The sequence below is a fragment of the Oryzias latipes genome, chromosome 20 (genome assembly GCF_053564925.1).
Source record: "Oryzias latipes strain Hd-rR chromosome 20, Olatipes_Hd-rR_3.1".
In the NCBI taxonomy this organism is placed as follows: domain Eukaryota; kingdom Metazoa; phylum Chordata; class Actinopteri; order Beloniformes; family Adrianichthyidae; genus Oryzias; species Oryzias latipes.
In genome coordinates, this window is record NC_136256.1 from 15,566,523 (window position 1) to 15,593,714 (window position 27,192).

At 39.8% G+C, this 27,192-nt stretch overlaps 1 protein-coding gene across 17 annotated transcripts in view; it reads left to right on the plus strand.

Annotated features, from left to right (window-relative positions):
• ntng1a (netrin g1a) overlaps positions 1-27,192 on the plus strand; it is a 159,229-nt gene that overhangs the window by 16,952 nt on the left and 115,085 nt on the right. For 16 of the 17 annotated variants that reach the window (XM_078938770.1, XM_078938769.1, XM_078938777.1 and 13 more), the window contains one exon: positions 12,384-13,015. The exons of the other annotated variant lie outside the window; for it this stretch is intronic. In XM_078938770.1, coding sequence (XP_078794896.1) covers positions 12,767-13,015 — 249 coding nt within the window. In that variant the 5' untranslated portion in view covers positions 12,384-12,766. The remainder of the gene's footprint in view (positions 1-12,383; positions 13,016-27,192) is intronic. 17 annotated transcript variants of the gene reach the window in all.

The following is a 27,192-nucleotide window of genomic DNA, read 5'->3' on the forward strand; positions in this document are numbered from 1 at the left end:
TTTAAAATCCAGGGCACTACATGGATTCAGATAGCACTACAAAATAGAGAACGCACTAGTGGCCTCTATATTGCACTAAATAGTGAGAAGGAAGGAATTCGGACATAGCCAGTGTCTTCAAATTTGGACGTTACTACCACTTGATGATGTCATCACTAGTCGCCGGTCATCTACGATCAGCCAGCACTCAAAAAATATATAGCAACATCAGTTTTATAACTTTAAATACCTCATACAAAAACAAAAAGTCAACATTTACATTTAAGTGTACACTTCTATGCTTCAGAGCACACCCATGAGTGCTCTGAAGCACACATGGGTGTTCAGTAGGGAGGAACCAGGGAGGAGCCAGAGGGGCTGGGAATGAATTCAGATTCGGCCTAAATTTCAAAAACATTTTGGTATGAAAAAAGCTCTAAAACTGAACTCAGATGTATGATACACAACTTTTTAGGTGGCCTGCGTGTTGCTATTTTACATGATGACTCCTTACTTTAGCTAGCTATAAAGCTAATGCTAATTTAGGAAATAGCATCCACAAGCCAATTTATATCTTAGTAATAATCCTGCTTTTTATTTTTATAACGTGCAATTCTATACGTTTCTACTATGCCTCAGATTAGGTTAACAATGGGTTAGGAGAAAAAAAGTATTCCGGTATAATAAAAGTACCGTAATTTCTGCATCATATGGCGCACCAGATTACAAGGTGAATTAAGCGAGACAAGAGTCGGAGATGAGTCAGTCAGTCCGACTATTTTCCCAGTAATTCCAGAACTTGTTTGTAGCATTTTAGCCATGTTATAAACATTAGCATTTTCACAATACCTGTAACTCCCCCAAAAAACTGATACCGCTAAAACAAATGTTACTATGAAGACGCTAACTCCCAACCTGGTTGGTAAAAAATAAAATAAAAAGCATATGGCATTGCCACGTAATCCATGTTAGTGTATTAGCAATAACACCCAACCTAACATTTTGACAGAGCGGCTTGTACCTCTTAAAATTGCTTTGACATCAGTAAACACAAGCAGAATTAATCCATACACAAGGCGCTGTGGATTATAATGCGCTATGTGGTTTTTTGAATAATAGGCTTTTACGTGCGCCTTATAGTGTAGAAAATGCGTTAGGTTGCTTTTAAAATCAACTTTATTTCAGAAAATGTTCTCCAGAATATACGAACAAAATACCTAATGGCTAAAAGTGCAAAAGCTTGTGTAGTCCAACAAACAGCTGTGTTCTCTCCCTTCTTTCAATAATTCATTTGGCTTGAAAAAAAAAAGGAGAGAATCTGCTGAAGTTGCCTCATTGATTCGTGAGATTCAACTCGCTGACAGTCATTGGTTATTTAAGTGTCACTATGAAATGCTCTTGGCCATAAGTGGGGTTAGGAGTTCAACCAAACTGTACAGAAGTGCATCATCTATATTGCAGTAATCTTTTCTGATGAGTTCAAAGGAACGCTGTATTTTTGTTTGTTTTTTCAGATGGACCACACGTCTGACCTAATTGCTAAGGCAACCTGTGCTGGCTAAGCAGTTGACTAAAATGTTTTTGGAACGATTGCTGTGGGATCAGCACAGAAAAGCTGCTCGACTGTGTGGACACTTTTTTAAGGAAGTATGTGTTAACCTACTTTGGCTAGTTCTTCACAGAGTTTGAGGTAGAATTTATTCAGACTTTCTAGACTTGGGTGAAGTTTCATTAATGTCGAATCATATTTACATTAATATTCTTGTATTCTTTACTGTATAATGCCAGTTCTGAGATTTAGGTGACAGTGGTGGATTATTTGCTGTAGCTGGAGCTGATGTAACATATTAGTGTATAGTCAACTGGAATAGTCTACTGCAAAATGACTTGGTTTGAGGAAGGACAGTAACGATACATGATTGGGTGTCTGTCATTTGACAGTTGTGTCCAAATTTAGTGCACAATTACGCTCTCCTGGATCAATACAGTTTTGTCTGAAAGGTCTTCAAAACCTGGATGTTTGATTTTCTTTAAATATTTCATTAAGATTTCTTGCAGCCAAACTATTCTATTTCTTTTCACAAGTTCACAAACTGATCCAAAATCTGAATCAATTTATTCAAATTGATTAATTCAAATATTGTCAACTTTTACTTTTAAAACTACTATTTAATAAAAATGAGCGTTAACACAATCAATGATTTAGAAAGGGAATTTTTCATGAATAAGACAACAATTATAAATAATTCAACCAAATAACGGATAGATTTCACAAGTCAATATTGCATTTTCAAAGTGAATTTTCTTCCTCTTTCGGCTTCTCCCATCAGGGGTCGCCACAGCGAACAAGTCGCATGGTAAACTTGGCAATGTTTTACGCCGGCAACCTTCTCAAACCGGGCTTGGGACCGGCAAAGAGGTAGAGAAGGGAACAGGGAGCAGCCCGGGGTCAAACCATGGTTTCACGGATGGAAGGCGCCACAAACCAGCACGAGCTAAACCGGCTCCCTACATTTTCCACAGTGAATATGGGTTGAATTTGATTAGTTTGATCGTTGAGATGAATACTGCTTAATTCTGCTTGCATAAGGGCAGAGTTGTTGGATGTTTTTTTCATAAAACAGATCAGATCAGAAGTACAACACACATTTACTAAATGTGTTTTGAACTTTTTATTCAGAAAATGATTACAATCTTGTTAAAAGATACTAGATAATGAAAGTAGTTTCCTCTTTGTGCTCATCAGTTCCACCAAATGCTGTGGCAGTCGCTCCTACTGACCCATGCCAAAGGCCTTAGCTCACCTGTGGTGTAATATCGTCTTTTGTTTTCCAATTATTCTCCTCGTTCCCATCTTTAGCACTGTGTTGCGTGTTGCTGTGTCTTTAGAAGTTTTGATTCCGTATCTCGCCTGCTTATCCGCACAGCGGGGAGGGGCCTTTCTGTTCTGAGGACTGGTACATGTTTGCGGGTTATGGAGAATCCTCGCAGGCTCCTCTCCCTGACTTTTCTCTTGACTGTTGACAAGCAGACGTTCAGCAAAAATCCTTGACTTAACGGGACGTTGAAAAGGGGATTTTCCTCACCGTCAACAAAACCCATGGTTATGAAATCCAGCCAGCTCCTTATTACGCTTTTTTTTCTCAGAAAAGTCCCATCTGTTGGTTTGATTAAACCTTCACATTTTGTTTTATCATTTTAGTTCTACAGCTTCAAATTTGACATAAGAAAGGAAAAAGAAAAACAAGAATGATCAATTTATTATTGTCTCACTGAAAATAAGAAAAATATCATAACATTTAGGATGCCCAAGCTTGTGCTTTGCCATACCGCAGTGACTCTCCGGATAGCTCCTAGCTCAGCCGCAGAGCTCTTTTGCTTGTCATGCCGGCATTCAGGCAGCTGGCTGGCCGGTTGACAGACCGCCAGCTGATATGGTATTTTAGGGTCGAATAGGAATAATAATATTCAGGACTTGTCTTTTATTAACAAACTCTTTAGCAGACGCTTTACATTCAAAGGCTATTAGGCTACATGCTAACTAGCCGATCATTTATCCTGTTACTCACGTCATAGATTTACAGCAGATACCTTCACATTTCTGTCTGTGTGTGTCTCATTACATTGCATTGAAGACACGGAGGATGTTTAGAGATCAGATTTATTTATTTTAAAAAGCACAAAAGCATCGGTAATCACGTTCATTTAAATACTGGTGGTACGCTCCCGGTCCATCTTGCTGCAAAAGCCGCTTTCTTCCGTTACTTCCGTGTTTCTGTGAGCATTCAATAGGGGTAAAAATAAAACCAAGAATGATCGATCTAGTATTGTCTTGATGAAAATCAGAAAAATGTCGCCTACCGGACTTAGCACTTAGCTAAGTGTGTGCAACATTTGAGCAATGTCTCGACGTCATGCATCACGCATACCCAAGATGCAATTCGACCAGCCAATCATTGGTCTTGTTGTTTCACTTCAGTTACAGGGACACAGTGATTGATCAAAATGCAGCTTGGATAAGTGTAATGCATGACTGGATGTTGCTCACATCCATGTTTGTAATGCTAGGAGCTGCGTCCAGTGAATCGTAATGGCAAAGCAGCAAGCCTAGGTATCATAAATCTTATGTTATTTTTCCTATATTCATTGAGACAATAATAAATTGATCATTCTTGTTTTTCTTTCTTGTACAAATGTGGGTCACAGAGACACAGAAGTTACTGCTGAAAGCGGCTTTTGCGGCCAGATGGAGAGCATATCCGTGTTTATGAATGACTTATGACGTGAATAATTATTTGGTTCGCACTAATTAATTATTTCGAGGGAACGAGATAGTATTTTTAGGGAACAGAATATTATCTTGTGGGAATGAAATATTAATTTGTGGTTAGAAGATATTAATTTGTGGGAACGAGATGTATTTTAGTGTTTTAATGTCAGGACACGGGCTCCGTACATTCTCATATATGACATACTTTCAAAAAAGACCATTTATTGACATTGCGCCTTATAGCGCGAAAAATATGTAAGTTTTATGGGACCAGGACACTACTTTTTTTCTAATCATTGATAATCCAATCTAAGATGTAGATATGGAAAAAAAATTGTATGTTGTAAAATTAAGCAAGGTATAATTACCAAGGTCTAAACTACCTTGTGTATGCTTGAATTAGCATTCATTCACTAGCCAGCTAAAGAAAGAAGGCTTTGTATAAAATGTCAACATTCAAATTAGCGAAGGTTTGTTTTAGGGTTATCATTCTGTTTTTGTTTGTTTTTTCTCGCGTTACTAACGAGTTTAGGAATTAGCGTAGTCACTAACTGCGTTTCCATTCCACATGTGCGCAAAACTTTATCAAAATTCTAGAAATGTAAAAAAAACCACAATGTCGCAATTACAAACTTTCCGTTAAATCCTATTTTTGCAAATAAACACAAACCAATTCTTACGATACGTTATTCAGAAACAAGGATGTGTACAATACTTGGATTTAAAGCATAGATTCATAGTTCTGCCACGACACGAGCGCTCATCATCATCTATCAAAGGAGACATCTGCGTCTTATCCAGGCCATGGAGCGGTGAGCTCCTTACATGTGGGAGCGGCTACGGATGAAGCGATTCAGGGAAATCCTGACACGTTCAACTTTTCATGAGCTGTGTGACACTGTGGTCCTCTCCAAGGTTGTTGGTCACGTGACCCAATTAAAAAAAAGTGTTTCCATTGCACTTTTGGTAAATATGTTCATTTCAAAGATCACCTCCTCCAAGTGCAAAAACCTTTTTTTTGATAAATACGATTTTGTTTGAAATTGTGGTGTTTCCATTAGGCCTATTTATTAATGCAAATTCAATTTGCGAAATCTTATGGTAAACGGAAATGGAAACATAGCTACAGTAACCCTTTAAAAAAATTATATATATATATATATATATATATATATATATATATATATATATAAACACACACACACACACACACACACACACACACACACACACACACACACACACACACACACACACACATATATATATTTTGAATATGCTAACATAGCTATATTCTAACAGGCTTATTGGCATTACTGTTTGGTGCACCTTTTACTTGTCATAAGTTTGAAAATAGACCATTCATTGACGATGCGCCCTTCTTAACTTTATCTGACCTCTTTCTATAATCTCTTCCTATTACTGAACCTGTTTACTGCTCTTTGCCGACAAAGTGATATATATTTTTGTGCGTTAGAGAACTTTCGACTTCCCGCAAACCCACCTCGTCTGATTTCCTCAGACCTTGATCGATGCTTGGAGCGAGCAGCCTGCCCTAAAATAAACCTCTTTCTCACTTAAAATGCACCTCCGCACTCCATCCATCTGCTCCCCTTTACTCTCCCCTCACCTCGTCTCCTCGGGGCGACAGAGGGTTATGAGCAGGGAGTAATGAGAGGAAGGGGCGGCGGTGTCCGGGGTAGCGGAGCAGCGACGGCCCGGCTTTTGTGATCGCACCGCTTGTTATGGAAGCCCTCGCACGAGCTTGTTGTCTCATTACCCGTGACTTCAGCCGTTTTTTAACCACCCGCTTGCGTGTGTGGAATGCACACAGACGCACGCCGCCACCCACTCTTTCGTGTCCTCCTCAACGTGCCGATATTATGTCCGTTAATGGGAACAGGGAGCTCTGTGCCAAGAGTTCCTCTGGATAATTGGCATCTTCCTCACCTGGTGACTTCTCCCCCCCATTGACATTCTTACATTTTACATTTAAGGTGCTTCATTCGCTCTTCCCACCTGAACTGCTTCTTCCTCTTTCTGTCTTTTCTCATAAAACAGATATTTGCCTATTTTTCCCCACTGATTTCGGAAACTTTATTTCATGGATTTAATAAGTCGAAACTACGGTGGCCCTGAAGTGCAAAACACATCACCAGATCACTCAATGCAGAAACATATTGAGGACAACTATTTAAAAAAGCAAAACAAACTATTCAAAAACGCAAAATTACATGAAACCGAAACATAATTCCACAAAAAACAAAACTAAACTCCAAAGAATAAAACTACATATTTCAGAAGGCAAAAATAATTTCCAGTAATCAAATTAAAACATTAAAATTCAAACAATATATGAAACAGGAAAAGGTTGGTATTATGGGATGTCACTGATTGATTAATTTCTGAAAATTAATTTTTGCTTATCAAAATGTTTTTTTTTATGTTTGGAATTTTGTTTTTGTATTTTTAAAATGTAATTTTGTTTTTTGTTATGATCCTTTGTTTTTGCATTAGTTGATGTGATTTGGACTTCAGGGTCTCCGTAGCTAACAGAGGAATTTGCTGATTCATGCAATACTTTGTATTTTGCTGTGTGGCTGAAACAATTGTATTAAATCGTCCTTTTTTCTATTAGTGTGAATTATTTAACAAGTTGGCAAAGATAAGGATTGAACTTTTTCCCTTTTTTTGCGTTCTTTTCCCATCAGACCCTAAAAGTTGCCCTCCAATTTTTGTCAAATCTATTGTAAAAGCTTCCCAGTGGCCTTTTAATTATGGTTACGCTGTTTTTAGCTGTTTTCTTGGACATAGTCGCACATCTGACTTTTTTGCAGAACTGTTGGGACAAAGCAACCCTGCCCCCTCTTCCCTAATAATAAGAGATCTTTGTTTCCACTCTCTCCCACTAGGTTACAGCATCAAACAGCCCCAACCTAACATTACCGGTGCATGTGGATGCATCAGAATTGAGCGGAGCAGGGAGCTTGAGGCCCGCTGAGCATTATTTTCTACATCACAAATACGTTATTTTTTCAAACCGCATTTTTTTGTCTGCTCCTTATTCACAAAAATTGAATAGAGAAATACTCAGAAATGCAATTTTGAGCTTAATTTTCTGAATTTATGTCCTCCATCATCAGAATAATGCCACAAGAACAAAATAAAACACAATTATTATCAGAGGGCGTCATAAAAGCTCTATTTGACCTCAGTAGATCTGTAAAGGAGGCTTTAAATTACACCAAATTGAAGTTAAGGCCAAATAAAAACACTGAAATCCTATAAATAACCTATAAATTGTTTGACTCTGTCACAATACTTCTGATTAGCATAAGGCAAGGCAAACAAAAATAGCAATCTTTCTTCAGAGGTCCCCTATGTGCATCACAGCTCGTCATCTGCATACATTCTCTCTCTTTCTATTACAAGGCTTTGGCTTTATTGTTTGGAGCTCTCATTAGGACTCAGGTAGATCATATGTAAATGCAAAGCTACAGCAGGTTTACAGTTGTCAGTCTCACACTCATGTTGCACATTTGTCATCCGGCAGCTTGTGCTCGGCAGCTTTTCATCACACGCTTTCACCTCGGAGGGTATTTGAACCGCTCTCTGCATAATAAACGGGAAGTGTTTCGTGAATATGATCTCATTTTATTTGAACGCGGCTGCACACGCCACCAATCTGATCCCAACGGATCAAAGTTTGGAGATTTGAAGGCGATCCGCGGCGTAAAACCCCCAACAGATGTGTGGAGGTGTCGGTCAGACTTTCATCTGGAGCAGGAAATTTCCCATCATCCCTCTGGCTCACTGTTGGGACATCATTGTTAAGTCATCTGATCACACATGTCTGTGTTAAAACTAATCAAAAGCAAGCATGTGTCACTGTTGATGACAGGTAAAAATGGTGATTAGAGATCATCAAACTGAGGCCGAATCCAAATGAAATACAAAGTGAAGAAAATATTAGATTATTTTCTTACAGCTTTGATGTTGCTGAAAAACATTTAGTCACAGCTTTACTGAAATATTTATAGGTTTGTTTTAACTGATTTAAAAATCATTCTTTAAAGACCAATTTATCAATAACAAACTCACTTAAACCTGTATGATGCTTTATATAATAATTTGATATAAAATGTGCCTTTTTTTGTTTCTTGTAATCAAAATGACCAAAAAAGAAAATACACCTTTTCATATTTTAAATTTGAAATTTATCATCAACAACAACAATTTATAAAGTTTATACATATCTTATTTACATTCTTTTACTTATTTATTACAAGCTCTTTATGCTTCATTAAGCAGATAATCTGAAAATATCATTTTACAGAGTAAAAGTTTTGCAAACTTTGACTCTGGAGTGACCGGAATTTTCTTTCTTTGTTATGCATTTTTTTGCAGCTGCAATTTCTAAGCCAGAGCGACTTTTACAGTCTGAAAAGTACAGTTCTGTTTGCCAATCAAAGGTCATTGCCTTTATGAATTTATGTGAAAAATAAACAAATGACTGATTATTATTTATCAGTTTAAGTTTTCTCACAGTCTTCTTACAAAATGTTGTTTATTAACATTCCAAAATCTGACAAAAATGAATGTTTTATTGTTTTAAATGTTGCTCATTTAAAGGAATTAATTTAAAGATTATAAACTGATCTAAAAGAAGAGTCTGTAAACATTACTTTGGGTGTTTTCATTTATAAAATATATTTTAATATCAATTTATTTCATGGAAACTAGGCCTGCACAATAAACCGAAAGTATACAGCATAGAAATCGGCGTATAACAAAGACGATGTATACTGCGATAAATGGTTATCTTGTTTTTAAAAAGCCCAAGTAAACACTCTACCTACATTGTTCGTAATGTAGGTCAGCACTACCAAAATGGTAAATAGTTGTTGTTTGACGCGTTTCTCCAACACACAAGTTCCTACCTGTTTCCTATTGAAATAACCTGAGCCTTGTTTCCACCAAGCAGTCGTGTCTGGTTTAGCATGGTCCAGGCAATGCAGGTCAGCCTTTTCAATCACAGTTGGACTGTCATGGCCAATGTGAGCTGTACACCCATTTTGTAGCTTGCGTCATAGTAGTGCGACTTCAGTAAAAGCGAAGCTATTAGGAACAACAATGGAGGCCATCCAGCAGCTCTTTTTTTCCCCCGCTAGTTTTTCGGTACTTCGTATAAACAAGTCATTTTATCTTGTTTGAGAGAAGATTGCGGGCGGCAACGACGAATACATCCGGAGATGTTTGGCACTTTTTCTTTGTCATAATGACCTTACGCTGATCAACGGGTTTCATCATGTGACAACAGTTGCTCTGCCCTAAGTTTGGGGGCAGCCGTGGTGCAGCGGTAGGGCGGTCGACCCATGACCGTGAGATTGCAGGTTCAATTCCCTCCTTGCACACCCATGTGTCAAAGTGTCCTTGGGCAAGACACTGAACCTTATTGTTCTGTTCCATTTTTCTATGGATCTACAGCCAACAGGGAACAAAAATTGAATGCTTTCGTACAGTTTAATAGGTCAATTTTAAAATGAAAACACTCAAAATACTGGACCACAGTGTACCGCAACATACTGTATCATACCGTACTTTGCACTATTATTTAAGTTGACTTTTATTGAAATGAGAGTGTTGCAGGGAATTAGAAGGGATGTCTTAGCTGTGCTTCTTTTTGTTCATCTACAACAAGTCATATCATCAACGCAATATTGATCACTTATATCGCAAGTTCTCCTCATATCGCATAACCCTAATGGAAACTTAATCGGAAAACCTTTTTTTTTTTAAACTCATTTTCTGGCTTTTGTCTTGCTTCCATCACCTGATTCTGCTGCACAGATTTTTCCTCAACTGTCTGGACCCTTCTGTGGCGTAACACTTAATGTTTGAATAGATTGGAAGACGGAACAGTTAATGATCTTAAAGACGTGGAGGTATCTTATAGCAAATTACCAGCGAATGTAATGAATATTGCATAGGGGCTTGTCTACGTTCAGTCACAGAGAGCGTTGGATGCTGCCTCATGCTCTCTGTCTCTGCTGCAGAACTCTGGACCGCACTCTCAGAGAGCACCGCCGTATTTCACGGCTGAACAAGTTTCAGCGTTTGATTTGGTCGAGCAACTTGACTCATAAAAGTCTGTTGGATCCATAACGCTTCAATTTTGGCACTTTAAAGAAAATGTCTTCGATCTCACAGACGAGCATCAGAGAATCTATTTGAGCCGCCCTCCCGCCTCAGCTTGGCCTTTACTTAAAAAACATTAGCTGTGAGAGTTTCTAACGATATCTGGACGCTTTTTTAATTGTGGTGGACAGGTCAGATTACAGGGCTGCTGATAGAATTTGGGGCACTTCTGTGAAATTAAGATATGTAATCAAAAGGAATGCTTTTTTGTGCAAGATAAGAGTAAATATTTATAGGCAAGATATAAAAATGACACACTGGTAAAAAACATTTGCATAATAAGTAATGGGATATGTTGCTGTAAACATAATATATATTTTAAAAATCTGTTTCCTTACATTTTGCTACACATGCAAAAGAAATAAATCCTACCTGTAATAATAAATTATTAACAGACTGCTGTGAAAGAGGACTTGGTGTTTCTACTTTGACTTTTATATCCATTGTTTAAAGAAAATCCCAATAGTTATTGCTGAATTGTTTGTAACATTGTTGACTTTGTGGATTGTGAAATAGCTAATAAGAAAACTTAATCACTGAAAGCAAAAAAAAAACAATTTGCATTATTTATTAGAAAATCCGAGGCAATAATTGGACAAATCTGTCATAAATGCAGTTTTTGGGGGGGCCTAAGTGCAGAAAAACTGGAGGGAAATCATCTATTTCCTGTACCCAATTAATCCCTTTCAAGGTAACTGGGTTGCTGGAGCCTATCCCAACCACAGTTTGGTGAAGGCAGCATATACTTTAGATCAGCGGTCCCCAACCTTGTTTGTGCCACGGACCGGTTTGACGTCAGAAAAAGTTTTCACGGACCAGCCTTTGAACATGAACCCAGGCAGAGAGACGTGACAAGACAAATCCTGAGCTTTTATTTTGACACGCATAACATTGTACAGGTGTCATCATCCTCTCCCCTTCCCACACTCATGGTACAAATGTAGCTTTCTTGTTTTTGGAAGTCAAAGGCTCCTCTTCTGTCTCCTGTCTCTTTTCCCCTTGACAAAGAAACTTTCCAAAGACGTTTGCTTCTTACTCATTTTGCTAGCTCCTGGGTTTTATTTTTGCGGTAACCTATCACATGACCGAGAAGAGCGCCTTGGCCTGCGTCAAGAGTGACATAGACGGATGTAACAGAGATTCTGGCAATTTTTCAAAATAAAACATCTTTCAGATTCCAAAATAAAAAAAAACAGAAGTAATGTCAGTTATTTCTTCTTTCTGTGTGGCCCGGTACCAAATGACCCACCGGTACCGGTCCGCGCCCCGGGGGTTTTGGATCGGTGATCTAGTCTGTAGGGCCCACCATACAACATAAAAAAATTTCTTTCAGATTCCGAAATAAATGAAACGGAAACGGTCCGGGTTGGGGACCGCTGCTCTAGATGGTCCAGTCCATCAGACCCCTTGTCTCCTTTAAAATACGGTTTACTCTTCAGTGCAGAAAATACAATGAAAGGAATCTTAAAGAAAGAAACCTAGCTTAAAAAACGCTACACTCAAGAAAACTGGTCCTAAACCATGCATCTCCACAAACTAAGAGTTTAAGACTTCAGCATAATGCTAAAAATAGCGGTGTCTGTACCAAATATTGGATTTGGTAAATAGAATATCAGAGCAGTCGGGGTGCGAGAGAAAGCTGTAAGAAAGAGAACCTGATATCCTTGAGTGCCCTGGTGTTGTGTCAAAGCTGCAGGATGCAGCTCACACTGATGGCTTCACTCACTGACTTTTTCTTTTTTATACTGTTTTGATGGACAACAAATACCAACACGGCACCTCTCTCTCGCATCCATCCCACTTTCTGTTCACGAACGCAGCTCCTCCTGACGCAGTAAACTCAAGCTAATGTGTTCCTTGTGTCAGTTTATCTTCCCATAAGGGAGGTTTTCTCACCACCACCGCTCCCCCCCCTTCTTCTTCTGTTTCTCCGCAGTGCCGGATCACCAAGCGGGACGATGACCGTGATTGACAGCCGGGCAAGCTGAGGAGGCCTGCCACTCATCTTCCCATCAGCTTGTCAGAGGGTTATCTCTTTGTTGCCCCCACCCCCATACCACCACCTTTTCCTCCGCCATCCTCTTATCTTCTCAGTGGACCAGTAACCTCGCTGTCTCTCAGAGTTACCTACCTTTTAGGATAACTTGGAAGTGACAGGGAAAGCCAACAGCAGCCCGCTTGGAAAAACCGCCTTTTGCCTCACTTGAAGGGACATGCCTCTTCACCTCATTTAGGTGAATAACAGGAAGAGCGAACTCTTATTTGACCCCCCTGTCAGGAGGAGACGGCTCCATTAGAGGGAGCTACGCAGGAACAGCCATGCATTTCCAGCTCGCGTTAACGCTGCAAGCGATATGGACCGCCGTTTGCCACGCAGCCATGCAGCACTACCCCGCGGCTTGGGGCCACTACGACGTGTGCAAGTCCCAGGTTTACTCAGAAGACGGTCTAACCTGGGACTACATGGCTTGCCAACCAGAGGCAGCGGACATGACCCAGTACTTGAAGGTTAGCCTGGATCCGCCCAACATCACCTGTGGAGACCCTCCAGAGACCTACTGTGCACTGGTGAGTACAAAACCTGTCAAGAAAAAATCTGTTGTCTTATCTGTTGGTGAGTGTTGACTCGCTCTGACCTCAGAGGCGTGAGAGACTAAGCCTCTGTGACTCAGATAGGAGTCGCCGTGGCAGCAGAAGCAGGTTTGTGACCGTTGACGTCACATTGTGCCGTCTAAGGGGCTGGCTTGGTGTGTATGTGTGTCCTGCAAAGACTGATGTAGACGTCCCAAACAACACACAACGATGAGACGCTACATTGTGCGCTCATCAGTCACTTTGAACAGCTGTTTCTCAGTTGTTGGGTTTCAAAAGTAGAGGTAGTCCCAGCGCAGCTTCCCTGTTGAGCCAGTGTTTGTCTTTGGACGAGTCAGCGGCCTATAAATAGGATAAGTAGTGCACAGGTCAACTGAAAATACTGCAGCTCCTATAAAACCTCACCTGAAGCCTTTTCTTTTACCTCATAGTTACGGCCCGCAGAAATCTAGAACTGTAAGAACCGTTTATGCAATTTTTTTTCTTAGCAAAGATTTGGCCCCCACCACTTTCTCAAAAAATAAGCAAAATTTGCACGCACTCAGTATCAGGCCAAATGAATTTTACTCATGATGTCATTGACAAAATATCTTATGGGGCTCAAAAAAGTATTTCAAAATCCACTAATGAAACCAAAACACCAGAATCCAAAGGAAGTTTTGAAGCTGTTGGTATGGCCACAGGACCTACCGCTTGGCAGCCATTGTGTGGCAAAGTGTGAAATCAGCAGATTTTCACATTTTCGCACAATATGGGATAAAACTTTTATCTGAGGCAATTTCACACAAACGCCACCAGCTGAAGTCTACAACCATAACCAATGTTTCATTGACCTTTGACCTACAAAAGAGGCAGCCGTCTTTCCAATAATATTACCTTTAGTAACAAATGTAAACTCCTCCTAGCGATTTTGATCTATGGCGTCCTAACTACTTGGACATCATTGGGAAGCTACATGGGAAAAAATGTGGGAAAAAATGTGGGAATCTTGAATGGCGTTAATGTGGCGAGCTCGCAATGTGGCGTCACCCTGTTGCTCGTTCATTTTTCGAACTGTCGTGAAAACTTTATATATAAATCGCTGGCTCAAACTGAACAATATGATACAAATTGGGAACGTGGGCGTGGTTAACAAAAAAAAACTCAGTCCAAAAACCAGAAGTCCAAAAGGTTACTTTCGCCGATTCTGCTACAATTTACATAGACTGGTTTGTCAGCCCCAGGCGACCCAGGTGGCACAGGTGTAGAGTGAGGGGCGTGTAGTAGCTGCTAAGCCAGTGGGGGGGGAGGGTCGAAAGGAAGGGGGTGATGGGGTGGTAGCAAGGGCAATTGCGGCCCACACACTGCTTTAATTTATGTCTGTGCAATCAGCCTTAATCAGTCAACATTATTACAGTTTTCTAATCTAATTTTCTTACTTCAACAATATTTATTATTAATTGGCATGTATTTCTGCCTTTTTTTTACCGAAAAAATACCAAAAATGTACCAATTGAGGTTTTAGTGTACCGTTACACACCTAGTTAAAAGCCTCTTCTTTGCGTTGGAATCAGCTGATTCACGTTGATCGCATAAACAGTCCAAAATTTACGGTAGGTCAAAGGGCGTGTGTTATTTAGATGTCACTGCCGACGGCTCAGATGCTGAATGGTTAAAGTTGACCTTTTCTATGTTGTTGAAAATCTTTAGCACTTTAGCTAAAAATAAGAGGTCCAAATTATTGTGACAGAAAAAGAAAGTTACATTTTTCCTATTCTGCCTTGTTAGAAGGCTCCATTGTTTCTGGATTTGTTTGGGTTCAAATGATGCTTTTGACTGGAAACCAATCGAGCAAATGATTCAGATTAGGTCAAGTGTGTCATTATCACCCCCCCACCCCCCTTCACTCGTTTGTCTTTTGTTTCTCCTTCAAATTCACAGCCGCTTTAGCCTCAGATTATCGGTAAATGATGAATTCATTTGGAGGCGCCGTGGGTTCATGAGTCATCAAAGATTCTCTCAGAACAAACGCGCTCCTCACAATCTTCCAGAGCTCTTTAGATAAATACTGAGATATCTCGGGGAACAAAAAAAAAAAAAAGTGACTTGAGAAGTATAAATAGACAGTTGCCATCAGCGGAAAGTCAGCTGAGAGGAGATTCAGAGGGAACAGAGAGGGATTAACAAAACACAGATGACAAAAACAGTGAGCTGATGATCAGAGCAGCGAGACGGAGCGTACATGAGGGAGACGGAGGCTCTGAGGAGTCTGTGCGAACGCCTCTGATCACTGAAGAACTAATGTCGGGGGGGGAGGGAGGCTCTGAAATGTGAATAATTCAACGTGTTTGTAGCTAATGTGTTTTATTCATAGGACGCATTATTCAGCATGACATCTCTCAGGCTCTCCTGAAAAGTGCTGACTCCTCGGATCGGTTGACTCCGAGGTTGGTTGGAGGCAGAGGAGCGTGGGGGGTCCCACCACTGACCGAGTGAGAAAAGGGCTTACTTCTGCCTCCAACGAAATATGGACGCCGCCATGTTGGAGCCAGATGTCGTCAATAAGCAGTGATTGGTCAGAATCGTTTGGAGTCATTGCCTGTATATGAAAACTGGAAGTAGCCCCTCCCCCTTTGCATTCCAAATGTAAAGTACCCAACCGGCTCCCAGACGCCAAAATCCCAAAGACTTCTGTTGAAATATATGTAAATATAATCATATGTTGAATATGTTTTCTATATTGCCAGTTATTCAAGTTATAAACTGACCAATCAGATGCCTCACTAAACATAGGTGGTGTCCCGTTTAGCGTTCTAAATGTTTGATATAAAATAGTTAAATAGTTGCCATAGAAACAATGGCTCACACTAAATCGGACCAATCACTGCTTACTGACCTTGTCTGGTCTGACTTAAATTTTTTTGGAGCCAGAAGTGAGCGTTCCAAATGTTTGACAGATTTAGTCTAGTCTGTTTTTAATGGAATGTGTGTGGACTTCCAACAAGGTCACTCCTGATTTGCAAGAGTGGTTGCTATAGAAACGATGACTCAGACTGACTTGGACCAATCACTGTTCATTACTCTTGCCAATCAGGAGTGAGCATGTCCGAAGACCACACCCCTACCACTTGAAATTAGGCTACACGAAATCTGTCAAGTGTTTTGAACGTTTAACAGAAGACTACATTTGATTGGGGCTTCTGATTGGTCAGTTTACAACTTTAATAAATTGCACTACGGAAAAAATATGAAAAGAATTAGGATTATCAAGAACATGTTGAAACAATAAATTGACTGAGTAATTGCTGTTTATTTCTCTAAGGGATTTTAGCAGGTACTTCCTGTATGGAATGCAGTGGGGGGGGGGGGGGGGCACTCAGTCCAGTTCTCATATACAGTCAATTGTCCCACATGTGTGCGTTAGTGGTGGGAGGGTCCTAATCTGTGCGGCCTTGCTTGATTGACAGTTGTCTTGCTGCCCCGACTCTGGAGGGGACGACTGCCGTCCGTGACCAATTCACCACAGGACGAGTGGGTGTGTGTTCGTGTGTGTTTGTGTATTTTAGCAACCTGAGACCAAACGGAGCTTTAATTTTTATTGCCAGCATTTGATGAACGCTCATTAAATTGGCCAAAGTTTGTGCTGCACCGCTGCCCCTGCGTCTGCTGCAGCCGTTGTGCTGGGGAGGGCCTCAATGAAACAGGAAGTGGGCGGGCCCCCACAAGAGTGTCGGTGCGATTGCGCAATCATGAGCGAAGGATGGCACCCATGCGAGCTCCTTCGTTGTCCAACCGCTCTGCAGCTTCATTCTCACCTTGGGCGAAGATGCATCTCCAAATAAACATCAAAGCGACTCTGAATCATGTTGCAGCTGCGGTGCCAGGAGCTGTTTGTACCAGGAGTCAGATTTATTCCGATTTGGGGGGGGGCAATTATCATTAGCCCTCGTTATCGTTGGGATTTATTCCTCTCACGATTGATTTTCGCGCTCAGGTGGGTTTTAAAGCGTCGCCCTCCTGGTGTTGCTGAAGGTAACACACCCCAAGTGTGACAGGAGCAGGGAGAGGCACAGTTGGGGGCAGCGGATGGCAGCCAGCGCCGCTCCTTTGAGCACGGCAGATAAAGAAAGACAGCATCAAATACAATGGAGACACACACACACAAAAACTGCTAAAGATTTTTTTTATTCTCCTTCTAGCTCAGTGACCTTTTCAGGAGCAATAAGCTGGCATTCTCTGAACTCTGGCACATGAGTTTGCCATCATGAGATTTCACCCCCCCAGTTAGAATCACACTGGCCTTTTAAAAAAGATTGGACTGTTCCCACCGCCACAACCAGCTGATGGCTGAGGTGTGCAGAACCACCCATTTCCTCCCTCGTTGCTTGAACGTTGAAACAAAAAAAACACGATGGTCTCCAATTCTGTGTTTTAATCTATGCTGCTTCAACGAAGCAATGTCCAAGCACTTACAGTCATTTGTTTGCTTTCTATCAGGAATTACTATAATATTTCATGCTAACTTATTGTAAATCCACCTTTTTTGTCTGATGCTTTGTTCATTCAAAAACGGGTTATACCCATTGACTGTACATGAGACCTGGACTGATTGGACGTTCCAAACAGGAAGTACCCACTGGTTCCAACAAGCCAACATAATGAAAATTGTTTTTTGCACAGTGTGGAGTTTTGTATTTGGTATTTTGTATTTGCAGTGTTTGTTAATAAAAAAAAAAAGAACCCAACATAAACAGCTTTCTGTTTGTCAGAATAACCATTCTTACTTTTTGTTTAACGTGCTCTTGTTAATACTAAATTTTTATATATTTTTTCTCTGGTGCAACTTATTTATGTTTTACACCATGGTTCGAGTAAATACTCAATTCCGATTGGCTGTATGGTTAAAAATGATCATCCTCACAGAAAAAAGGAGTTCCTGTCATTTATCCTGAACGGTCTATATTTTTGTGCTGGTTTAAACACCAGTTAATTATTGGAGCAATAGAAACTTTCAATATAGGTACATATCGATACCTTATTCCACAGTTTATCACAACAGTTAGAAAGTAGAAAAGACATGAGGGACTTTATATTTCCTTCAAGCTGTCTGGTGAATTTGATCACTTTGAAGCAGCAGAATGAGACACGACTAGGAACTGAAACATTTAGATTTTGTTTTATTGTTGTGACTAGACACAAACAAAAGGTAAGAGGGGAACTTTCCGTCGGAAATTATGCTTTCTTTAACTTATCATGATGTATAGAATACAGTATATTCCTCTTTCCTCTACTACTGCAGAGCGAGGTCGTGCAGGCTCAGTAATGGTTGAAATAGTCCACTTTTTGTGAAAAACAATTTAAAATTGTGATTGAATATTTATTTCTTTTGTAGGTGACCATGGTGTACACGGGATAATGCCTGACGAGGAGTGCGTGATCAGAAATGAACGAGCAGAAGTAATCAGACAATTCAGACTTCCGCCTCATCTATCAATTTCTGATCATGCAGACCTCGTAGGGTGTCATCCCTTACGTAAACTGACCAATCAGATGCCTCCATTACAATAAAGTGGTCTCACATTGAGTGTTCGAAACTTCATAAATGGCAACTTAATTGGAATCATTTTGTTGGAGCCGGTAGTAAACAATATTCTATGGGTGACATCACACTCACTCGGTCCAGCTCTCATAAACAGTCAATGATTAAAGACAAGCATTGATGTCAGTGAGTACACATATTGGTATGGGTCGGATGAGCTTTTATATAAATATAACCTGTAAAAACATTTAAGTCAAAATACATCATTATAAGGTTTATTCACTTTTTAAAAAATGTAATTAAAAAAAATAAAATAAAATAATACCTGATGTGGGTCACAGCCTCGCATTGGGCGCCAAAATGACTTCCTTTCACCATCTTTTACTCTAATATTCTGCATTATTTTGATAGTAATTAGCTGGTATTTTTATTAAAAAAAAAAAAAAAACGGTTTGCACCTTAAACAGAATCCAGCAAATTACATTACTCAATAAATGAGATGACAGTTTTTTCATTAATTGACAACATTAAAACTTTAAATATTAAGTATCCTAGCTCCATCTACAAGGAAAGTTGAAATATTTAAATAAATAAATCAATTTCTAAGCCTTCAGACTTTATCTTTTGTGTTTTGGGATACTTGGTTGCACACAAAAAACAAATCAAACATATGTGGCTAAGATTAGAAAGTCATATTTGAGGCCTGTGTATATATATATAAAGGATTTATATTACCCTGGTGTTTCTTAAAGACGACACTGTAGTTTATATTGATGCTATTGTGCTCCGACACATCAAATAAAGCCAACATGTGTTGCTTTTTCCGCCCTTTGATGTTACTTAAGGCTTTTATTTCAATAATATTTAAAAAAGTATTTATTAAAATGAATGTTTGTCTGTTTTCTTGTAATTAGCTCTCAGTTGTTGCAGTTATTAACAGGAATCAAAGTCTGAGGTGTAAAGAAAGAAAAGACTTTGTGTATTTTTAGGTCATTTTTCTGAGTCACAAAGTCAGTATGAGATATTACAGTCCAATTCTTTGTTTTTTAAATTTGTTTTTGTTAAATGAAATTGGCTCCTTAGTCAGATAGTCATTTCATATTCTGAAAGTCAGTTTTTTTTTAGCTTTGGATACTGCAATAAAATTTTCGGAGTCCCCAAAAAATCCTTTATTTTTACTCCTGGGACCTTTTTAATAGGTAGTCTGGAATACAATGAAAAAAACTGCTGCTACTAATGGATTTAATGATTGTCATAGTACTGAAAAAAATACTTGAAACCAGTACAACTAAGTCTAAATTTACATGTCTGTAAGTTTTGACTTGACCTTTTTCAATCGGGGCTATTTTAATTTCTATTTTAATTTTCATCTTTACAAGACCTCCTCACATTAACATGTCTAAAGCATGACCGGACCAAACACTCGATCCACTGTAACTTTGGTAGTACTTCATTCATTTACTAACGTTTTCCAGACAAACAAATCTAGATATTATCTAATATTATAAGCATGTGTGAAAAAAAAGTGGTTCCAGTGTAGAACCCTGTGGAACACCAAAATTAATAAAACACAAGGCGAAGATTCAAGCATTTTATGCTTATTATCTAAACTCGACAAAGCAGAATGCTTAAACTCATGTACATGTGTATGTCTTTGAGAACCTGCTAAGGGCAGTGAGATAAAATACAGCTGTGAGTTTTAATGCCGGTAACTTAACCTTAGCTCGTAGATCATCAATCATGCCCTGCTGACTGACTGTCATGTTACTTCAGCATTCCCATCTGGGACGTGTTTCTCTTCCAACCATAGAAAGTTCAAGGCAGGAAGATGTTGCCTAAGGGAGGTACAAGCACGTGGCAGAACTGCAGATTTTACGTCTTTAAAACCAAAAAAAAAAAAAAGGAGTCGTTCAGGTCTGGGCTCATTGTAAGCCTTTTGTGAATGTGTGCTCCAAGGCAGGGTACTGTAAAATCCCCCATATGGGATTTCAAGGTAATTAATTTTTTCAGAATTGTGTCTGTCTGCATCGCCGTGACACACTTTCTGTCTGCCACACGGTGTGAGATCCTCGTTAGAAGTTTCGAGGAAGTTTGACGTTCGGGTGTTTTGAACTTCCGTACCTTTTCGCGGCTCTGCTTTTACGACGAGGTGCCACCTTTTGGATGAACTCCGTGCCGACGTTTCCATGAGGGTGCTGTCAACGGCAATATGTCTGGTTCCATGCAGCACTCAGGGCACGGGGGAGAGGCAAGTGGTGCAGTTTTACAGTAAGGCTCCGAAATAAATTGTGTTTCTCCATTCCCAAAACAGTCACTCATTATTTTTGATCAGATGTTTGAGGAAAAAAATGGTTCATTTTTACAAAAATGTAAACATTGAACTGTGTTTTAATCTGTTCTCAGACTGAAGCGGAAGGTTTGCTTTGGGATTGAGGGAAACCATGAAACCAGGAAGAGTAATTTATTAAGTCACAGCTGCTTTGCTTGATAGATTACCGCTATCTGTAGTCCCAAATAAAAGGTGCACTTATTATTTCTGCATAATTCACCATCGTGCATTGTTTGAGACTCGGCTTCATTTGTCACGCAAGATTTTAATCTTTGCTCCAGGGAATTCTGTCTCTTTTTCGTGTGATTTAATTAGGCTAATCAACTCTCGGCAAGCATTTAAAGTTGAGGTTAAACACACCGGAGTGTACGTCCCTGATTATTCCTGACTTGATGGATCGCGCACTCCGCTTTATGGGTTAGGGCTCGTTTCATCATCTAAGAGCCGTTAAAAAGACGTGCCGCGGCATCTCATTAACCTTAAGGCTGTGGATGCATCATCACTGCCGGTAAATATGCCTTTCATTTGCCATCAGAAAGAAAATTTGCAGCACTTTACTGTACGTTTTTCCCTACTGTAACAACTGAAAACAAATCACTTATCCAACTAGATAATTGGCAAAAATATAACACGGTAATTGCAAGAGTTGGCTGCAACCAAAACAGTTGTCACCTTTAAAAAAAATAAGAAAAACGGTCTGTTGTGAGTTTAGTGTATTACACGACAATTAGCGTTCAATTATCGGAACAGAGTGGAGCAGAAGATCTCTTTGGCTCCCATCTTTTAAACAGCTGTTGTATGCAGTCGGGTCAAGAAGCCGGTTCATGTATACAGTTAGAGTGCATTGACACGCTTGTGTTTGTTTGTGTGAGTAGGAATAAAAATATAAAAAAAAGGCTTTCCAGGTCCTGATTTAGTGATTATTCGTGCCTCATTTGCTTCACTTCTCACTTTTTATTTGGCTCCATACTGAAATGACTTCTGCTCTCAGTTGCATCTGTTGCTGTGCTGCTCATTTCAGAGCAAACTCATGAAAACTTGACGAGGTTTCAAGAAATGTGTGCAGTAGAATTTCTCCAGCACACATACTAATTGCCAGGCTGTTTTCGTAAATGCAAGCAGGGAAATCCAATCGGACATTTGTACTAAAATAGAACGTCTCATTTGGAAAACAGCAGATAAAAGACGCTGATGTTGTCGTTGTTTTTTCCCATTTTTTATTTAGCTGGAGCTGCCTAAATGGAATTTTGGTCACATTTTTATCAAGGCTATCCTTGGTCTGAATCTGTCCTTGATCCAAGGTTTTTACTCCACACTTGCAAAAATCTCTTCTACCAAAATACCCGTCTACCAGACTCTCCAACCCTGATAAAATTACAGCATTTGTCAGTAATTTCAGATGAGAGTGCACAGGTTGACACATAAATTTGGCTGTTAGCCTTTGTGGGGGTCATTTCTGACACTGATCAACTCAGTAATGGTGTCAGGTGTTTTTAAACACAAGTCAGGGCTGTCTTTACGGGTGGATACCGTTGAAAAACCAGCAAACTTGTCTGGGGCAGGAAAAATCAGGAAAGCTGTTGACCGTCCGGTGAGTCTGTAGAGCCAAAACGTCAGATTGTAGTTTGTGTGGTCATCCTACAGGTGTCCTACAGGTACTTCCGTATTATCTGCATATGCCATGCATGCAGCATTTGTGCGTGGTCAGAAGGAAGCCAGTTCGTGTACCTCACCAACGAGTAGAGTCACGACACGGTACGACAACATCACTCCTACGTCATAAGCGAGTGCAACTTCTATTAGCCTATCGAACACTTCACGATACACTTACCATACATACGACAATCCTACGTTCCATTTTCATGATGTCCCTTAAGGTGGCCGTATGAGCATCAACTCAACTGCAAGATGCAGTTAAGATGAGGCCACTGCTATCTACGACCCCCGAACAACCCAAAAACCCACAGCACCCACAGGGGTCAACCTCCCTACCAGTACATGTGACTAAGGCCTTAGAGTGACGATTGCAGCTGGTTGACTTGTTAGCAAACAATCAGGTTAGTAAGTAACAATGATGTCACTAAGCAGGGATTGGTCCAAATCAGTCGGCATTATTGTTTCTATAGCAACCACTCTGCAGTCAGGAGTGAGCTTGTTGGAAAGCCACACCCCTACCACTTGAAAGCAGGCTACAGAAAAACCTGTCACACGTTACGAGCATTCGACGTGAGACCACAAACTTTTTTGAAGCATCTGATTGGCCGTTTTATAACATTAACACAAACTATACAGTTTTTAAAAAAAAAATTTCCTTTATATTTTGACAAATAGAACAACTAACTAACAGCTGTTTATTTCTCAATCAAAATCTATGGGATTTCGGCTTCTTGGAGCAGCAGCTACTTCCTGTTTGGAATGCCAATGGGATGGGTGGGGCCACTACAGACAAAAATCAAAACACACATTTCTCATCTGAAAATCAGAGATAGCGACACTGATTAATAATTAAATTAGGCGGAAAAGTTTCTTTACCCCCTTTTTACCAATTGGTTTTTAAGGAATCGTGCAAAAACTCTGCGTCATTTATCACCACAGACGTTTATCACCCCATCATTATCACGTGATTATTTCTAGTTTAGGCCCGAGTGCAAAGGAGCGACTTTAAAAGGGGAAGCAGGAGGGAGTGCTTCCTTGCAGGAAAGAAAAAGAGAAAAAAGTTTTTTGAAAGAAAAGTCAGAGAAAAGTTGGTGTGCGAGCGGCGCGAGGAGCTGCCGTGTGATGTAGCGTGTCAGTGTGACTCGTCTATCTGGGCTCCCATCAAGGCTGTCGGTGCCGCCTCACGTTTACACTGTCAAAACAAGATAACAAGAAGCCCCCTTGACTCCAGTCTCCTACAGGCTTTGCTCTTTTTTTTCTCTCTAAAAAATGGAAGAGAAAGTTTCCCCATTTCCCATAAACACAGATGAGCAACAAAAAAAAGGAAAATTCTAAGTTTTTTAAAGTTTAAAGTCGTTTTGGACTAAGAAAGAGAGTCTTTGAATGCAGCCAGCAGGAGAGACGGTTTCACTTCCAGCATCCTAAATATTGTAGCTCACTTTTCTCTAGATGCAGATGCAAAAAAGATTAATTCTCTGGAAATTAATATTGAGAATAAGTAATCAAAGGAAGAATCTCTCATAGCTCAGGTTTAGTCTGGGCCTCTAAGAGATGTTCGCTCTTGTCACACAATGCTCTCTGGAACCGAGGCGACATATGTGTTATGAACACGTATGACAGTCAGGGTCTGACTTCTGCATCCACGAGAGCCATCACTGATGACTTGGCGGCGGTGGAGCAGCTGGAGACTTCCGCCGTCTTTTATGTGCTCTTTGAACCTCCGAGGTGGATTTCCCCTCAGAGCTCACAAAGTTTAACACAGATTTTTGCGATAACCAACATCCGTCTTTGGCACATGAGTGACAAATGTCGAGGGTTCAGCTCAGAGCAGAAGACGTTTGTTTTGACTGTTATCATGTATTTGTGTTAAGGGCTTGTAATGCCGATGGGAAGGTTGCCCTGCGATGAAGACTTACTCCTAGCTAGGGGGTGCGACTTATACTTGGGTGTGACTTATACAGTACAGACCAAAAGTAGATTATTTTTGTTTTTAAATAACAGGATGAAGGATTTAGTGATGTGAAGTGATAGAGTTTTGCTGACTTGAATGTTTTTTTTGAATGTTTTTTATCGTTATTTGAATAATTCTTCGTTTGTTAGACTCATATACTAGATTTCTCCAACGAAGCTAAACAAAGCATCAATTTGTTACGGTGGTGAAGCGTGCAGATCTCCTGATTTTGTTGTCATCTCTTCCATTATCATGATTAGCCTTTTGAGATGGAATATGTGTTTTGAGGAAAATGTTTCTCCCAAAAGTGCGACTTAAACATGATTTATTTTCTTCTTTATTATAGATTTCTGCAAAGTTTCCTTAATATATGTCCTCATTCCAAAGCAGGATATAAAGTTCCCAGGTCGTTATTGTAAATAAGAACATTACCTGGTTAAATAAAGGTTAAAATAAATGACAAAAAATGAAGGGTAGATGGAAAAAACAGATGGACGAATAGACAGAGAAATCAAATGAAAAATATCAGCAGAGCAGGAAGCGTGTTGTATTTTCTACGTAACAAATGTAATATTTTTCAAACTGCATTTTTTTTGGTCTCCTCCTGATCCCACAACGATATGAATGAATAACTTCAAGATGAATTGTCTTTATGAATGTCCTCCATCATCAGAAAAAAGAACTTGATGAAATCACAAAAAACACTATTTTTTTTATTTTTTATCAGAGTGGCTCTTTAAGTAATCTTAGTGATTTATTATATATATATATATTATTTTACCATGGTGGAAGGTCAGATGTGGCGGCTGATGTTCTACGCAGGATTTCAAAGTCTCATAAGGAATACTGGACCTGCTTGGAGTGGCGTTTAGTGTGTGTGTATGTGTGTGTGGGTGTGGGTGTGTGTGTGTGTGTGTGTAGCTGTTTCTGCCACACCATCAGCTTCTATTTGTGTCTTTTTGCCACACCACAGGCTTTTATGAAACTTGAACCGGCGTACGTATCTTATTATTACAGGTGACTGTTCGCATCTATTTTCGGATCTGAGTTGCATTATAAGCCATATTAATATCTTGGGGGTTGTGTGTGTTTTTATTTTTTTTAAGTTGCACATTACAGAGCAGCATGTCTGCAACGTGTCGGAATCGATTCCATCGAACCCGTTTGGGTCTCCACTCACCATTAGATGTGTCAGTCAAACTACAGAGCTGCAGATACAATAGGCCCTTCATCTGGGATTAACATAATTTGCTCTCCTCCTCTCCCTCCTCCATCAGGAGGCTGTTCAAACATGTGTGCACATTCTAAAGAAATGCTGCGGCGGTGCAACAATTATGTTTATGGAAAGCATAATCACTGGCTGGATTCGGTTCAGAGGCAGAGCTTTTCCGACTGAATTAAGAGCTGCGTTTGTTTTTTATTTGACTAGAAATGGTCTCAGTCAGATGGAGGTGGATGCAGATCCTGCTGCATGACTGACTCATGCTCCTTTTTTTCTTACGCAAATGTTTCAGGAAAGTGTTCTGAAAGAAATTGCAAATCAAGAGGGAAAACAACACAAATGCAGGCCAGAGTGTTGCAAAAGTGCCTTTTTCCCCCCCCTATCCTCGTACAGTGTTCATTTATCACCGAGGTTACGTCCTAAAAATAACTCGCAATAGGTGAAATAAGTAGGATTGCAGATGTTTAAGGCTGCAGGACTCCTCACTACACACTTTGTACATTTTTCTTTCTTGTTTAAACTCTAAAACTTTCAAACCTTCACCGGAAAATAAGTCCAGGATCATAAAATAAAAAGAAAGATCTGATTGCGATCAAAGACTTGGCAAACGCGTTCTGTGCAGAAGAGACAGTTTGGAGGAAGTTGACTGACAATGTGTACAGCCAATCAGGATGGAGAACACAATGCGCTGTAAAAAAGTGCAAACAGCAAGAGAGAGCTCTCTGCAGAGCTCAAATGCAAATGATTTATCTCACAAACCACCTGCTTTTGTGTCTAAACTAAATCACAACCACGCATTGTTTTTGTGTAGCTGTAATGAACTCTAAGCCTTTGTTGGAAAATATGTTAATTTTACTGACTGATGTATAGAAAATCAATACAATTTTTGAGGCACAAGTCCTTAAATACCCACTCTAATGGTGTTGTTAACATGTTCTTGTGGAATTTTTCTCATGATGGAGGAAATTTACAGAGAAAATAAAGTTTAGGAATGTATGTTGGATGAGCCACAAACTCCCTGGTCTGCTCCATTCATCCACTTGCAGACGACTAGATCCATGTACATCTTTGTTTTCCTCGTCTGAGCTGACATCTCCATGCCAACAGTTCTACTTGATTTTGTCTAAAAACAGCATAATCGGAGTGGGACTTGAGTAAATCTTTTCTCGTTTGCAAAGAAATGATCACAAAACAGGAAGAAATACGAAGAATTTGAGGACGTTTTGATTGATTTTGATTTTGTTTGGGAAATAGTCATAGACCAGCAGGAAAGATAAGGCTGACCAAATATTAGATCATTGGAAGAAAAGTTCAGCATAAAAACTCAAGTCAAAGAACTTCCTTTTTGTGAAGAAATTTGTTATTTAGATCAATTTTCAGCAAATACTATTTTTCGAGTGTGCATGTTGGGCCCCTGTTACTATGCTTGTAAAATGCTTTCTAAATAAAGTTGGATGGAACCGAACGGCAGCCTCCG